The following is a 17,656-nucleotide window of genomic DNA, read 5'->3' as shown; positions in this document are numbered from 1 at the left end:
ATCAAGTAACAACTAAGGAGTAATACAATTGTTAAAATTTCCAAGTATTGATTGTATGTTGGGAAAAAATGACGATTAATCATCTGTCCACTAAGTTGGGCGTCATGCATCGCTGACTATATTTCAACTACAATTATACTATTACTGCAACTTTGTTGTTCTTGAAAATACTTCATCTGCAGTAACTTTTTTGGCTGTAAATCAATTGATTTATGTTATTAGAATGTAACTTGCGGTTTTGAGGGAGCTACGGATACTGAGGGAGCTGAGGATGCTGAGGTTGCTGGGGGGGGTGGGGGGGGGGGCTGAGGATGCTGAGGGGGATAAGTATGCTGAGGGAGCTGAGGATGTTGAGGGAGCTGAGGATGCTGAGGGAATGCCTGGCAACTCAAAAGAATGTCTGGATTAGAAAAGAAGGATCTTCTGCATTTCAAGTCATCTGTAACTCATGTGCTATTAAATACAGTAAGACAGAGGGGAGAGGCTGAGGAGTTAGGACCAAGGTTCAACGTTTTTGCATTGTATTGAACAGTATTAGAATATGTTGAAATATGTTAAAACACTAGTTTAACAGCTTTGAATATATATATTATTTTATAGTTTTCAAATAATATATCATTTTATTCATTGGTTAGTTGACATGTGGAAAACTCCTTGAAAAATGCATGTTTAAAAAAAAATGAAGTTCAAATATTTTTTTCATGCCTAAAGAAGAATAAAAACACTTAGGAAAAAAAAACCCTGACTGAGGTTATCATAATTCACGCATGAATTCGTCCCATCCTTCTATCGTCCCACCTCTTCAAATTTCCCGTGAGCAGATTTCAGTGTGGCAGCAAGTGACAAGCCTAGGAGGTAACATCGCATCTCTTTTCTTGTTGTCATTTAAAGACCTGGAGTAGGCAACAGACACAGTGCGAGAAGAGAAGAACAATGTTAACACTGAACGACTTTCATTTGACGGCTTGGTAGGAAGTTTTTTTTGTTGTTGCTGTAATTATTTGGGCTGATTTTCCTGTCTGTCACTCAAATATCATGAAAGGTGTGGACGAGCCGCCCAAGGACAGAGAGAAACCCGCCGGTTTTCATCACGTCTCTAACAAAAGGTAATTATAATTTTTTTTTTTAATCAAACGTGCTTTTCAAGTGTGTCTTAAAACAAAAGTCAGGTGTCCATATGAACAGTGAAAGAGGTTTCCCTCTCTGTAATCATTCCTCCTGTTTATACTGGTTATTAAAAGATCTCCTTCAAATGTGCTTTCAATGTAAGTGATGGGGACCAAAATCCGCAGCATGTCCACACAATCATTTGGTGCAAAAATGCATTTAAAAGTTGATGTGAAGCTTATATGAGGCTTCAGCAGTCTGAGTTAGTCATATCAAGTGAATATCTGCTACATTTACAGTCTTTTTAGCATCAAATTCCCTCTTCGTGTTTCCTCTGATGGTGTTTCCCTGTTGAGCTGCGGTGGAAGTATAGTAACAAAAAGAGGAACTTTGGCATTAAAAAGACTGTAACGTTGAAAGATATCTACTTGATTTGACTCATTTGGACGAAGCTTCATATTAGCTTCAGATAAATGTTTAAATACATTTTTGCATAGAAGGAGGACTGTGGATTTTGCCCCCCATCACTTCCATTGTAATTGCATTATGAAGGGATCTTCTAATGGTCAGTATGAATGGCAAGAAAAACCTGTTTCCATGTTCATATGGAACCTGACTGTTGTTTTAAGGTTTTGTTGTCTTTTCTTTGAGCTGGCCGGGGTTGTGAGTTGCTCAGTACAGACTGGTGACAAATTACAGCAAATACACCTAAATAACCAGGTGGGTGCTTCCATACAGGTGTAATGCATGCTATAATTAAATATGTACACACTCTATCAAGCTCTCTTACATGTATAAAACTGCTGAGCTGGCCCAGATCTCAACCCTAACAAACACAAAACAACAACGTAACTTTTCTTTTTTCCTTAATTTGTCACATATCTGTATGTAATATACAACCTTAAAGCCACTGTGTAGAACTTGAAAAATTGGCGCCACCCATTAGCAGCACAAAAAAAGACACTGTGGCAGGCAGTAATGCAGACCCTGTGGATATTCCATAATCTAAAAAAGACTTGTTTTTCACCAGGTCTACCTGATGTCTACCAATAACTGCCTCCCTTTTCACTTTGTTGGTATATGTAAGAATGCCTTCTACTTTAAAGGTAAAAGTGCTTCCATCCTGTCTTCTTTCTCAATAGCTGAATTATGTATCACTATTATATTTTGTATAATAATATATTGTGTTTGTTATAACTATAATTTTAACATTATCTCTATTCTTTTCTGAATGTTTGTATATAAACCCTGAAATCTTCTCTTCTACTGACCAACGCTCTCTATTTAAAGGGACTGGAGAAGGTAAGGCAATTCTCTTTCAAATATTTGTATTATGAAGCATGTGTACAGCAGTAATACAAACTTTCTTGGAGTGCATATCATGCCTCATTTCAGATGTTTAACAACAAAAACAATACAAGGGAGTAAAAAGGGCAAACAAAACGCAGGAAACAGCAGCAGGCAACAGGATCTTGAAGAATAACTCTTTATTCAGGTTCATGCAGGCAAAGCAAATCTGGCCGAACAGAGCAAAACAGAACTACACAGTACAAAGGATCTGATTGTTCCTATAAAATAAAATAAAATGCAGTAATGTCTCAAATTACATTTTCCTCATAAGAATTGCTCCTGTATAACACCAGCGAGAAAGGCAAAACTGTCTCTTGATAGTTTATGTGTAGGGAGATGGGCAGGGAAGGGGAATGAGGTGACTGCAGTGATAGTGATGCTTAAAGTCCTTCTAATGTTGAACACAAACAATATACAGACATCACTACTGTGGTGAAATAAGATATGCTCATAAAAACTGGCAACTCATTGTATGAATGAGTAAAATTACATGACCAAAAGGACTGGATAACAGAAGTGTCACATAAATGATCATGGATAAATAAACCTAAGAGAGTGATGTCTAGATGAAGGCTGACTAAACACTAAACAAGTCACTCCATAACCAGCACTGCACATGATTAGATAATCACATTAAAGCAGTGAGAAGGTTGTGGTGAGTGAGACCTGAACTTAGTAGAGCCAGACCGTGACAGGATCATGACACAAACAAACAAACGAAATAAAACAAAAAACAAAAAAGACAAACCCAAATGCAACACCATGGAGCAAACAGATCAGATAACTTAACTAATGTGCAATAATAGACTTTATATTTATTGAACTGTATCAAACAGTGCCTGGCATTAAGGGAACAGATATTAACAAACGAAACGAGTGTCTGTTCAGGATGAACCTTATTTGATCAGGGTGTCGTGTGTGGGTGGGTGTGAGTGTTTAGTTCAGGACTTGGCCAAGATTTTCTGGTCGGTGTTTAATAGTAAACTGGTCTATATGAACCTACCTGCTCTAAGTCTTTCCCTGTCTTTGGAATAAGTGTAATAGTAGCTTCATTTAATGTTGTTGGTATCATGCCGACCTCGAAAGCCTTCTTGTACATCCTCTACAGATGTGGGGCTATTATGTTGTTGAACTTTTAATAAAACTCATTGCATATCCCGTTTGGCCCTTGACTCTTACCATTATTTAGGGAATTAATTGTTTTTCTTATTTCCTCACATGCGATTTCCATCTTCAAGGAAATCTGATCCCTTTGTGCTAATGTGGGCAATTTACATGCATGTAAAAACTGTTTGATAACATCAGATAGTGCACGAGCTTGAGAAGTGTACAATTTTTCATAAAATTGCAGAAATATATTGTTGATATTATTATGTGAGGTAAGTGTACTGCTAGATTGATTGATTTTATTGTATGAACAGAGGGTTACTCCTGTTGGACCTGTCTGTGGCTTTTGACACTGATCATAGTATTTTAATTGAACATCTTAAAAATTGGGTGGGCATTTCAGGTTCGGTTTTAGATTGGTTCTGTTCTTAACTTTCAGGAAGGCCGTTCTGTGTGGAAATTGGGAATTATCAATCAGCTATAATATGGAATTCCACAGGGATCTGTTCTTGGGACCTTACTATTTTCCATTTACATGCTACCACTTGGTCATTTTATTAAAAAACACAATATCAGTTACCATTTCTATGTCAATGATACACAATTATATCTCTCCTTTGACACTAATGCAAATCAAAATCCAAAATTATTATCATAGGTCCAGACTCATCACAGAATTACATTTCCTACATATATATATATATATATATATATGTATATATATATATACATGTACTTGGTAAGCAATCAATTTTGTAAATGATGTTTTTCTCTCAAAGATGAAGATCTGGATGAAGACCGTTTACAAAAAGACGCACCATGCAAGTTCTATTGGATCCAAAGCCATGGCAGCAAATTCCTGATTTATGATGAGGACAAATTTGAAGCACAACCCTTAAGTATATACGGGCAACGTCAGTCTGGTAAGATGCAGCAAAAAATATAGTAACCTCTGTGTGTTTGTACTGTCAGCTGCTTATATTTAGATTGTAATTTATCCTTTACAGATGGGTTTCTAGTTTCTTTCAACAATTGAAGATGTATGTATGTCTTTGCATTTTAAAAACTTTTTTATGAGACACCGCGTTTATAGACATTTGATGGCTTCTGCTGGCTAACATGGAATTCCAGTGAGAAATGGCATCTATAGTTATTGCATGCTCTTAGAAATGACCTGTGTGTGCCAGACAACCAATGGCTAAGAGCATGGAGCCTAACAAACCTTTGTATTATTCAGTAAACAGCCAAAAAGTAACAGATCAAGCTCTCTTACCTCAAACCAGACATTTAACTATTTGGGCAGGTTATCACACAAAAACAACACAAGCCTGTTTATATCAGAGGAAGTGAATGAACACTGGGTTATGATAATTTAGCAAGTCAAGCACAGCAAGTACATGTACTTAGTAAGCAATCAATTTTGTTTTAAACAGAGCACCAGTACTAGTTCTTAATATTTTAACAGTCATGCAACCTCTTCACTAAGATAAGATTTCCAAGATCATTGCACAGGTCACTGTTAATTCCTTGATATTTGAAGCATCCCAAATCATTACTATGCTACCTGTCTGAGAAGGCTTTCAGTCCTGGAATTTGTAGTAGTAATAAAAGGAAAAACATATTTGATGCCTCACTTGAGAGGCTTTATCACCTTTACTGAGGAGCATTTCAAGCTTGAGAGTCACCAGTGGATCACTTACAGAGGTTACATGTTGGAAAAGTGCTGAACCCTCAGTAGAACTGGTAAAACCTTTCAGATGAATGACGGTGACAGTTTTAGATGACCTTGGAGTTGCATTTTAAAATTTAGCTTAAGCTTATATGAGTCTGAGTTAGACAAAGTGCACAGTCTTGTTAATGATACAAAACAGAAACTGTAAACATAGATAGACTGACAGCTTATTAGGGTGGTCACACTGTGACAATAATCTTTACATAAATGAAACCAGTTTGTCTTTCAACAACAATGATCCTTCATGTCTCGTTTCTTTTGTAGAGTGCAAGTTCTGCATCCAGATTTATAACTTTGTCCCTAAAACAGTGGACAGTCAGAAAAAAGATGAGAATAAGGACACTACAGTTGTTCTATACACCAAGACAGATGGCAAGATAATGGTGGCATACTGCAGTGAGAATGAAATTAAGGCTGAGGAAATGGTGAGTATACACAAGTCATTGAAAGTTATTTACAGTGCGTGATGCCATGTGTCTCCAACGAACAGAAAGTAATGTCCACTCTGCCTTTTTTTAGGTGGTGTCGGTACATTTCATTGAATCATTTAATAGCAGTGTGTTGTCTGAGAGACTGTATGTTTTGTAAAGTTTTGTCAAAAATGTAGCTGTCATCACATGACACAAGCTAGAACTGAAAAGCCTTCCTGAGGAAGATAAACGCACACATCCTCCAGGGAGGGAAGTTAGTAGTAGCTTAACTTATCAGGACTAAAACAACATAGTGGCACCAACATCAGTTTATAGGTGAATAATGGATTTCGTTGTTTAAGCCTTGCAGATTACATGTTATGTTTTATGTACAGTAAGGGGTGAGGTCAAGGGAGGATGACACCCTGATTACAGACACATCCTAGTGTGGACAGAAAAGTTTACTTGACCAAAAAATTATCAAAAAGCATTGTGGGAAGAATACAAAACCACATATGAAATAAAAAGGTAGATGAGGCAGGTTGAGGATACAACAAAATGTTAATTATAGTATCACATGAGATGTCTTGAAATGCAGCACATATTGATGTTCTTTGATGGTGTGAGAGTCCAAAATTGACTCAAAACAGAATTTGATAAACTATTTTTACGCAACTTTAAAAGTTACCAGTCAGTTCATATTGGGACTAACTGAACTACAAGAAAAGTACCCTGAATACAAATTTAGTTTTAAATTAAGAGACAATTGTATTATAATTGATCAATGTTTGTGTTTTGGCATTCTTACTGTATACATGCAGCGTCACACTGCTAAATAATCTAAAATCAGAAGATTGTTGCATAAACAAAAGTCACTGTTATAGATGTTTTTAGTCCTAATCTGCTGCCCTCTGTTATCCAAGTATAGCGTACCATTTCTGATGAGTCATGTCATGATAAAAGCACTGGCAAATACTGTATCAGGTTAATAGGAAATATTTCCATGTAGCTTCCATTTCTCACTGAGGTCTTGTGAATGACAATATATTTACACTTTACACTGGCTTTTTCATTGATCTAGTTTTATGACAATTAAATCACCCATCTGTCTTTTTCTATAGAATCTTCCAGATGAAATTAAGGAAGATCAACACAAGGTGGTGTTCTTATTGAAGAAAATCCCCTCAGACTCTAACACATTCATGTTTGAGTCCTATGCAAACAAGGGAAAATTCCTGGCATTTGAGCCTGAGTATGATTCCAGTTGTGAGAAACTGGTCCTGCGTAGTAAAGTTGATGAAGTGGATGTAGGTTGCGAGTGGCAGCTTTCTGTTGCGGGCAGTGACTAATGTCACTGATTGAAAACATCTGTTTTTACATCACCCTGTTTGTTTCATTAAGGATAAATTTTTTTTCTTGTTTCATAATTCAGCATCAACCTGCTGCGGTTACTACTACTATACAAAACACAACTAGGACGACACAGAAAAGATCTTGTGTGTAGTCAGCAGAGTTCAGAAGTTTAGTATTTGAGAGAAACTGGAGATTTGAGTTAAAGAGATTATTTTCCTTCATTTAGTAATTTCAAATATAAAACATGAACTACAACTTGTTTCAACAAGAACACATACATTGCTTTAATTGATCAAACCAGTGAAATCCTGATTAAATAAACTAAATTAGGTAACCTTTTGTTCTGACCAGTCACACTATTTCACCGTCTGGCAGTTTATCTTTTGTGAAACAAGGGGTGTTCCAAACTTTACTGTTATTCTTTTTAGATGTGATTGCAACTTTAAAATGCTTGAGTATGTTTTTACAGTTTTATCATGTTTAAATTTGCATCATGCATATCTAAACATGAAAGATTTCTAGTGTGACTTTTTGAAGCATTCCCACTGCTGCATGGGCCATAATTCACCCATGTAGACGTGTACAGAATTGATTTTTTAAAAACTACACCTGTTATTTGAATAATAGCTGTTTTTATACATTTTGTACCTTTTTTACTCTTCTGTCATAGTACACATTGTGTATATTGTTAGGTCATAAAATGTGAAAATATGAAAATGTCTATAAATCCAACTTTATTCCAGCATGGCAGGAACAGTGCACTTTTCTTGCCATATCTCATTTTGTGCGTATAATCTGAAACATAAATTGAACAGACATTACAAATTGACAATGAGTAAACAGACCAACACCAAACTTGTAAGCTCTTATAACATTTACTGCATGAGCATTGTGACAATAGACTGAATCCAGAAATCAGATCTTACAGCAATAAACTGTAACGCTCAGTCAAGCAGTACAAATGTGACGCTTTTTGTCATTTTTAAATAGCTGCATGCAAGGACTGTGTGCGTATACCAGATGTAAATGTTCCAAGATTACATGATAACGTGAAGTTTTGATTAGCCTGCCAGCGAGTTTAATGAATAAATGTACAGGAGCACAATATTATATTTAACTTTATCATTCAGCAGACTTTAGCAACAGTGCCTGAAATTAACTTTGTAACTCTTTTGCAAAGAGATTTTAAATGGTCAAAATAAATATACATTTTTGATTATTTTTTAAAATGTGTAATTTTTAATTTGCCGTTTGCTCACTCACACAATGGAAAGAGGTTTGTAATTCATACATGAAGTACAACACAACTCAATATGTTACAGTTGTTCATATTACTGACATTGTTACTGTCTTGAGTTATATTTTAAATCGGCAGAGGACGGCTTTTTGCAGCTGTTAATTTCAGACCCATTGCCATTCTGCTGGACATGCACCGGTAGGTTGAGTGTTGCTGGATGGCTTGTATTGATGATACACTTCAGATCTAGCCTCCTTTATCTTTAAAGAAGCTGTAATAGAACAGCAGAGCAGATCCCTACCTGAATAAAACTGGCCAGTACAAGCAAAGTCTTCTCCAACACTAACATTAGCCCCTGCTGCTCTCTGCACAAACCACAGTTCTGTCCAACTAGTGTGCAATATGCACGCTTGACTCAGGGTAAAGGTTTCACAATGCAACCTCTGACTTTAAGTTGCTCACAGCATTTGTTCTTGTCCATCAGACAGTAAAGACACTACAGTAAGCTCAAGCTGAGTGACATGAGGCTGTAGTGACAAAATAAACCAAGTGGACCTTGTGAATCATTTGTAAATGGGAGTCTAGTGTGGAAGGTGATGTGAACCCTCATACAAACACTGCTCAAATCTGTAGTGCTGCCCTGTTGTTCCCGATGGGTTTAAGAGCATAAGGTGGTATGTACACACTGTGATTGAAACAAAATACACAGAAGAAATCAGCCACAAAAAGGACCTGAACATGTAAAATAAATTAGATGTCAAACAGTACTTTTCTGTAGGACTTGATAGAAGTCATAGCAGTCTTGTTGAAAACATGTATTGAGTTTCATGAAATGTCACCAGAAAATATAATGACCACATGTCAGGATACTGGATATCTCATATTTGTAGAATTGGTAGTGATACATTTAATAACTGGACATGTTGCTGTGGCTTTGAATAAAATCTACAGGGGAACGTAGCTTAAATTGAGTTCATATTGAACATAAACAGATACTAATCTACCATGTGTAAGAAGAGAAAATGGATGCAAGTTGCCCAATCATTACTGTAACTAAACTGAACAGAATTTAATACAAAGACCAAGCCTGAATTGATCAACATGAATTACAATTACACAACTGTGAATCACTGTAATATTGTCAAAATGATATATTTATAAGAATTTACATATAACACCTTGAATTTTTTACAATCAGCCAGGATGAGATTGCTCCCGCCCCGGCGTCTAGATCATTCCTCCCAAGCCTCCAAGTCCTCCAAGTCCACAGTCATTCATTTGCTCCATAGCAGGGCGATAGCTTTGCAGATGCCCACGTCGTTGTAGTTGAAGTAGCAAAGACCAGCGAAGGTGACCGTGGACAGAACGAAGAGGCCTGCGTTGGCAAGCTTGATCTTTGCGTCCCCGTGAACGTAGTCTGTTAACACCTGCCCGATACCCCTACCACACAAAAAATACAAAAACAGAAAAGGTCAATGTGACTGAAAACAAAATCTGTTTCTATCTCTCCACTAACAAACCAGTGCAGAGTTAAGGCCTCAGCATGATGAAAAGGTACAAGTTTATACATGTCATTCCAACCAGGTAAAAGAGTTTATACCTTTCCTTTAAAGGCATTCACAATGTCGCACTTGATTGTATTTTTACACACGTAAACTCTGCCTCACCTTCACACCTTCACATCCTTTGTCGGTTTGTGTTTTTGGAAACAAAAGTTAGATGCAGCTAACAGTTTGTGTAACCCCAACTTAGACAATCTGACAAGCTATGAACACCTACTGAGGCCTTAAAGGAATACTACCGTTTATCACAGCTTGTGTTTTGTTTTTGTTGCCCCAGCCATCTGTTTTATTGGTTGTGATAAACATTATATTATTGTATAAACTGGCCAAATCCAGGTGTGCAAAGCTTGTAGTTACCAAAGGGGACTCAAAGCTATAATTGCTGCCAAAGGGGCTTCTACAAAGTACTGGATTAAGGGTCTGAATATGTTTTTGATTTTGAATAAATTTGCAAAAATGTCTAAAACCACATTTTCACTTTGTCATTATGGGTTATTGAGTGTAGACTGATGGACAAAAACAGCAATTTTATCCATTTAAATTGAAGTCTACAACAGAATAAACACTGTAAAACAGGAAGGGGTCTGAATACTTTCTGAATCCACTGTATTATTTTACTGTTCTCCAAGTCATCCGCGGATTTGTTTACAACCTGCATGATTGTGATTCTGCCCTGTTGGTCCCATTGTTTGCAATGCCACCGTGTTCAAGAGCACAGCAATTACTCTGGTGAGTACAATGTCACCATACCCAACAGAACAGATGGCTGGAGCATCGAAAATAAATACAAGTTGTAATAAGTTTTCCTTTAATAAACTGATCAAAGCATTGATTTTTGCCACCTCTACCACCCAATTTCAAAAAGCTTAGTGTCTTATTAAAGCCATGTTCATCAGGTTGGTCCAGTTACAACATTCCTTAGTGCTAGAAAATCCTATTAGGTGCATACACACGTAGAGAGAGAGAGAGAGAGAGAGAGAGAGCGCTTTAGGCCGTGGTGACTCCACCGCCGCCAAATGACATCAGAGCATTTGTCTAGCTGGTTTTGGTTGGAGAGGACGTAGTCCGACCCTCAGAGATACCCACCTGCCCCAAAACCATTGCTTAAGAGGACTTATCACCACTCATGACTGGGATTTGTGGCCTACACCTGCCATAGTGTTCAGTCTGCACTCTAACTGATGGGAAAGCACATTACTGTGACGCTAAGCTAAATCCACCTTCTCAAGTCTGCAAACAGAGCTGGAACTAACCGAGGCTCAACTGATAGCTGCTGACAATTGTGGCTAGAAGGCCGAATTTCCCCCCCACAAAACCCCTGTGGCACAAAGTTTGCCTTTTGTCCCGTAAGGGTCAGTGGACAAGCTAAGTCTTTGTGCTGGGTAGAGACGTTTGGGAAACAAGTTTGCGAAGGGTTCAAAGGACTTTCATTAATACTCCCCAAATCTGTTAAACCACAACCTGCTGGTTGGAGACCACAACAGTTGGGATGATACTGTATTTGACCTGGATGCTGACAAGTCAAATTAATGCCCCATTTGCACTGAACTACAACTCCCTGTGGACCTCATGTGATGTCGGATTTTACCTCCCACATCTGTTTTCCCAGCTCACATTTACTGACCAAACTAAAAGGATTATTTCCAAATACAAATGAAACTGCATATTCCGGCTGCAGTTTGTGGTGTTGTTGTGTTGTACTGCATACTGAGAGTATGCTGCCTACCACCTGAAAAAGATGTTTCTAGCCCTCTAGGTTTGTGGGCAGATGTTCATGTCAGTACCAAGTAAGTAGGAAGGAAGTAAAACTATGTCATTTAAAAGCTGTGGCTTAGAAATAAAGGGTATGTGAGCAATTAATTTCCTGTATGGCAGAAAAAGCCAGCGTACAGCTAGTGTGTGCTACTCTAGCTTTCCGGCACCGTGTTCTGAACAAAGTGTCAGGTTAGTGTTTGCTCTTCTTACCAGTGTCCATGCAGGGTCAGGGCAGCAGCCAGGGAGTAGTCTATGGCAGGACCAGGGTTAAAATAGGCTACGGGCCCCATGGCCAGCAGCAGGATGCTCAGCACTCGCTCTGCTGTCCAGTGCAGAGAGGCCGCTTTGGAGCCAGAGCCCGCTGTAGAGCAAGAGAAACAAGAGATACAGATGTAACTACAGTTATATGAATTGTGGTTGAATGCCAGATACAGTGTGTATTACATGCAGGAAATATATACAATAAAAAAAGCTTGAAAGAAAACCTGATGTTTGATCTGACTTTTAATACTTGATGCTACATGATGTTTGATAAACCTGTGCCAACATGATACCAGAGTTTCTGTACTGATTATCGGAGCAAACCATTATTAGATGAATAAGAGTGGGGATTATAAACCTTTTAACCCTTTTCTCAAATAACTAAATATTTCAGACTCTTCAATGAATAATATTTTGTCTAAAGACAGAAAAATGTGTTTTAAATGAGAAAATATCTGATCAAATAATAATAATAAATCTTACACACATATTTCAGTCGGTACTCAAAAAGTATTAAGGTCACATAAAACTGATTCTGTGTCCTCAGATTACCAAATGTCTGGATGCCAGAGTCAATACCACACCCTATGTGTTTTTTAACAATACCAAAGTTATATTTTAGTACCTTGTTGCTTCTACAAAAAACTTTAACAAAAACAAGTCAAAGATGTATAAACTAAAACTTATGATTTCCATCAGGAAATATAAAGAATCAGTAAACAGGCCAGACTCTGAGTGAGATGGGTCAACTTTTGGTACTTTACAGATACAGTCAGCTTTCCAGAGAAGGCCTCCGCCCTTAAACTGCTCTGTGAATGACCCATTAACCTGAATAGTGGGTCACAGTGGGTTAAACCTTCTAGCATTCAGCAGACCCTACATGAACCCGGTGTCAAAATACTGCCACCATTCTAGCATTTCGCCTGCTAAATTTGGACCACAAAACATCAGACGTAACCTGCCAAAGCTGTGAACCACCTGCTCTCATATCAAAGTGGAAAAACAAACTCAACTATGACGCTTTAAAGCAACAAGTGAAATGTTCAAGCTTTCAGACTAATTTGTTTAATTATTGTACCACAGTCAACTGTTTCTGTAGTCAATATGTAACAGATTAATGTAGACACAGCTTATGAATTTCATTCAATTATTCCTGGTTGTTATTTTTGTTTATTGGTTCTACATCTCTTACCTTTGGGTTATTTTGTGGTTTGTGTGTGTGTGCCTGTGTTCAGCAGAGCTATGTAGGTGTTTGTGGTTTGTGTGTGTGTGTGTGTGTGTGTGTGTGTGTGTGTGTGTGTTCAGCAGAGCTATGTAGGTGTTTGTGGTTTGTGTGTGTGTGTGTGTGTGTGTGTGTGTGTGTGTGTGTGTGTGTGTGTTCAGCAGAGCTATGTAGGTGTTTGTGGTTTGTGTGCACAATTGGGTCAAAACTTTTTCCATCTGACAGAAGGAAAATCTACGTCAACTAAATCCTTCCTGATAAACTTTTTTTTTGAAAGCATTAGATGTGATGATGATCTAATGGTTGCATCTTGTTCGATGTCATATCAGCTCATTTCTGTGTAAATCCTGACAACATCTGAGATCACTAACTACAGTTTTTAATTAAATTACATTTGGAAACACTGGAGTGCTGAGTTTGTTGCCAAGTTAGCTTAAGAACCCTGCTGTATTGACAATCCTTCTATGTTAATTGTATCAATTTTATTCTTTCTGTCTGGGGAGCCAAGCGCGCGCGCGCGCACACACACACACACACACACACACACACACACACACACACACACACACACGCGCACATGCACACACACACACACACACACACACACACACACACACACACACACGCGCACGCACACACACACAGCTAATGTGTTTGTTACATTTGTATATATTCTACCAGGTATGAAGATGCTTTTCTGTGCCTTTGAATTCATTTACTGTGTAATGTTAACAGGCTGTACCAGTCTATCCATATGAGCTGAGTCTAGCTGATGTGGTCGCTATGGTAACACTGTAGTGCTGCATGTTATATAGTTTATAAAGTAAACAGACTTCAGTGTGAATCAATATTATGATTTTCTCTATGTGTATAATTGTTACAGTAATGACATACGGATGTTTTGGTCACTATTCTGTACTATGTGTTTTAAGTATAATTGTATCCTGATCATTTATATGACAGTATCAATATTGTAATATCATGTTGCTATCTGTAGTCATGGTTACTAGGTTTTGTGATTTATGCTGCTATAGTCTATGAAATTGGACTTCACTGTATCCAATAACCGTCAGATATTCTGTAACTTGACAAAAAAAAAAAAAAAACTTTTTCCAACTGACAAAAAGAAGAGCCTTGCAGGACACACACACACATACACACACACCCAGCTGATGTTTTTGTTACATTATATTACATCCATCACTAAAGACCTGGGACCCAGCGCCACCTCCTGCCTCTTAATTGGAAACGTCAAGAACACAATGCAGTCACCACAAGTGTAACCCAGCCGGCAACAAATAGTTGAATTGAAAGGGTCGTGTGTTGATCTTTATTTGAGTTTGCTTCTCTGTGTTGTTCTCTTGACTGTGAGGGTTTGTGCTGTGAATATGTCATTCTTACAAACTGAAGGATACGTAGCGATCAGTAAAAAAAAAAAAAAAAAAAAAAAATCACCATAACAGTAAAAACTAATCAAGAAAGTTACAAAAATGTTCCTGTTAGACACAACTCAGACTCCCACGTGTTCACTACTATTAATATTGGTTTGTGTTCTGTGACTGAAGTACAATATGTTGGACTTTGACCCTTTCAACAGATCACTATCACTTGAATTACATTATGCACAGTGCTACCAGACTTGGACTGAGAATTTATTTGTTTAACAGGATCTCATTTACAGCATTTTGTTGTCATAATGGAGTTCAGTTATGTTAAAAGTGTAGCTTGAAATGTTTACTTGTTGATGAAAGTGGGTCACCTCTGTGGTAATTTCTGAGGCTGCGGTTTTGTCACACTGCTGGTTTGCAAAATATGCAAGATTTTCCTGTTTACTCTCTGTATGTACTGCATGTATGAACAACTTCCACTTGTCACACTGACCGTTCAGGGCCTGCGACACATGAATCCTCGCTGTCAGCAGGTGCGGCTGCTCCTGGTATTTGTGTGGTACAGCCAGCGGCCTGGCCAACAAAGTGCTTTGGTAGAACAGAGCTGATGAGAAAAGACAGAAAAAAAATAAAATCATGCACTCTTTAAAAGCATGTCATTATAACACAAGTCACACATCTGTGAGACAACATAACATTAAGATAAAGAAAAAGGTGTTAACAAATACTTATGATGCAGTTATGAACAGTGTTTGTAACTACATTAAAAACAAACACACATGTAACGTTTCAAATTGTAACTCGTGGATTTTCATTTTTTACCACTGTCAGAAAGCACACAAAAACAAAACAGATGTATAGATACAACTGTAAAAAAAATAAGTAATAATGCTGTTTTGTGGTTAAATGAACAACTGTCATTTCCCTTCTTTTATTGTATGGTTGGGCGTTTAAATCCTAATAAAAAGGTAACGTCTGCACACTTACTCCAAGCCACAAAAGTTTAATGATGACAACGTTTCGATCCTACATGGATCTTTGTCAGGTCAGAATGTTTTAAAAATGGAAAACACGCCCATATTTATATAATAAAGTACATACAAAAAAAGCAGTAATTCAAAAGCCATACTTCAAAAAAACAATACAACAAAAACAAACATCATAAATATCAAACATATAAATATTATATCAGGTTCATCATCCGATATATCAGAATCTACATCACCTGCGTTCAAAAGTATATTGTAATATGTAACAAAAAGAGAAGAAACCTTAAATTCTTGTACTGAAATTGGGTCTCAACACTTTTCTATAAAAAGTTAACTAGATCAAACAACAATAAGGAAAATGAAATACCTACTGAATTTACAAAATTGAACATTTTTTCTCGAATGTGTGTGTCAGGGTCTAGAAATAAAAAATATATAAAGAGAGGGAGCCATACTACCACCACTACTTCAGAGAAAGTGTTTGATATCATTCTCTTGTTTCAGACCTCTAGGTGTGAGAGTCTGAAGAGTCAAAGTATAAAATCTTTCTCTTTGGATTAAGAATGTATTTAAATCGCCTCCTCTTCTCGGGGTTCTAACGTGCTCGATGCCGTTTAAATCCTGCAATAAATTCAACAATCCCTTCATTTAATGTGACTTTACAGTTATATATGGTAAAAAAAAGAACGCAACTGGTTTCACACAGTTAATTTCACAGCCGGAAACGGTCGGAGGAAGGTGGTGACCTAACTTGAACCTTTACTGTCGAAGAATCAATGCTTTTTGATTTGTCTGATTCACGCCGAATTAAAAACGGAGTTATGACGATCCAGAAATGTCTGTGGTCAAGTTTTAACTGGTAAGTAAATTTGCCAACATGTGTGTGAACATTTAACTGACTATCTTTTAAATGAAGTTTGGCGTACAGAGCTGCGTCTCTCGAGCAATAACGTCACGGTGGGGCAGTCTGATGTCATCATGGTAACATATATCACTTTGAGCCCCTCTGAGCGGGTTAAATTAAATGTGTTAGCAACTATTTGACGTTAAGCAGAGCTGATAACAAGAAACAATAAAAACGACAGGCTCAAATGAAGTGGATAACTTGACAGCAGCAGCAGCCTCTGAGTGACGTGACTTGTTCGTATTTAGAGCTAAAAATATTTGACCTCGCCTTAGCCAAACTGTCCTGCCCTTGAACTGTTTCCTTAAAGTAAGTACACATATATTCAAAAACGCCAGAAAGTTTGAGATAAGACAGAAGTACTCACGTTTAACTCCTCTGCGACACACAGAACTCAACCGGACGATAGCCGCCATGATGATCACACAACCAAGGTCACCACAGTTACCCGGATGTAGTCGCTGAGTCGACAGCGTCACAAAGATATCGGATGTTTGAGAAGATAGAGCAAACACATAAACATAAACATATACATATACCATCCACAGATTACAACCACCCACAGAGACTTTGAAAACATGGCTAATAACCTCCATGTCTGCTGGGCGAAATACAGCAAATGTGCAAACACAGAGGCAAGATTTGTGAGCTGTTGTGACGTCCAATGGAAAGTAATCACCATGAAGACTGTCAATCACCTGTACATCTGCACTGTGCTGACCTCTGCACATAGATATACTTACTGTACATACATAATGAACAAATATCTCTAAATACATCGTTTAGAAGAAAAGAATGTTGCAGTGTTTATATAGTTCTCGCTTGTTTGTATTTATATTATTTTAACTAGTCTACATTTTTCTGTTTTAATTTATTTGTACTTATTTGTATATATAAATATATAAATATATATATATATATATTTCTAACAGCAAAATCATAATTCTTCTGTTTATGAATTTTTTGTTTGTTTATTTTTATTTCACACTTGCTTTGGCAATGTAAACGTCTGTTTCCCATGCCAGTAAAGTCCCTTTGAATAGAGTGAACTGAGTTTCTGTGCTAATTTTACTTTTATTTACAGCTGGGAGCCTCACATTCAAATAAAAGTTCAATGAATATGGCATATGAACATCAGTTAGCCACATATTTTGTTATCAATATATTCCTACAATATCTGTGTAATGTAAACAAGTACTTCTTCATTTAATATGGGAATGCTCTCTTGTTTTGCCTTTTTGAAACATGTAATTAAAAGCATCAGAGAGTGGTTGTATAG

At 37.3% G+C, this 17,656-nt stretch overlaps 2 protein-coding genes across 2 annotated transcripts; one reads left to right on the top strand and one right to left on the bottom strand.

The window, feature by feature from the left end:
• Positions 1-667: 667 nt before the first annotated feature.
• On the top strand, positions 668-8,272 carry LOC137185649 (interleukin-18-like). The gene is made up of 6 exons (XM_067593923.1): positions 668-1,106; positions 2,138-2,213; positions 2,398-2,409; positions 4,344-4,487; positions 5,561-5,721; positions 6,828-8,272. Exons 2-6 carry the CDS (start codon positions 2,147-2,149, stop codon positions 7,053-7,055), a joined length of 612 nt encoding a protein of 203 aa, XP_067450024.1. The 5' UTR covers positions 668-1,106; positions 2,138-2,146; the 3' UTR covers positions 7,056-8,272.
• LOC137185647 (succinate dehydrogenase [ubiquinone] cytochrome b small subunit B, mitochondrial-like) lies at positions 7,777-16,861 on the bottom strand. Its single transcript, XM_067593922.1, has 4 exons — positions 16,745-16,861; positions 14,978-15,088; positions 11,824-11,974; positions 7,777-9,736 (listed from the first exon to the last, which is right to left on the bottom strand). The coding sequence occupies exons 1-4, from the start codon at positions 16,791-16,793 to the stop codon at positions 9,571-9,573; spliced, it is 477 nt and encodes a 158-aa protein (XP_067450023.1). The 5' UTR covers positions 16,794-16,861; the 3' UTR covers positions 7,777-9,570.
• Positions 16,862-17,656: the final 795 nt, after the last annotated feature.

Source organism: Thunnus thynnus, chromosome 7, assembly GCF_963924715.1.
Source record: "Thunnus thynnus chromosome 7, fThuThy2.1, whole genome shotgun sequence".
NCBI classification, from domain to species: Eukaryota; Metazoa; Chordata; class Actinopteri; order Scombriformes; family Scombridae; genus Thunnus; species Thunnus thynnus.
This window is presented reverse-complemented; position numbering and strand designations above follow the sequence as displayed.

Bases quoted from the DNA above. Each gene is read 5' to 3' on its own strand.
- LOC137185649 (XM_067593923.1), top strand. From the start codon at position 2,147: ATGTCTACCAATAACTGCCTCCCTTTTCACTTTGTTGGTATATGTAAG. The intron at 4,488-5,560 runs GTAAGATGCAGC...TTTCTTTTGTAG, and splicing joins ATACGGGCAACGTCAGTCTG to AGTGCAAGTTCTGCATCCAG. The intron at 5,722-6,827 runs GTGAGTATACAC...CTTTTTCTATAG, and splicing joins AAATTAAGGCTGAGGAAATG to AATCTTCCAGATGAAATTAA.
- LOC137185647 (XM_067593922.1), bottom strand. From the start codon at position 16,793: ATGGCGGCTATCGTCCGGTTGAGTTCTGTGTGTCGCAGAGGAGTTAAA. The intron at 15,089-16,744 runs GTGAGTACTTCT...TTTTCTCATCAG, and splicing joins GTGTCGCAGAGGAGTTAAAC to CTCTGTTCTACCAAAGCACT. The intron at 9,737-11,823 runs GTAAGAAGAGCA...TTTGTGTGGTAG, and splicing joins CTGACCCTGCATGGACACTG to GGGTATCGGGCAGGTGTTAA.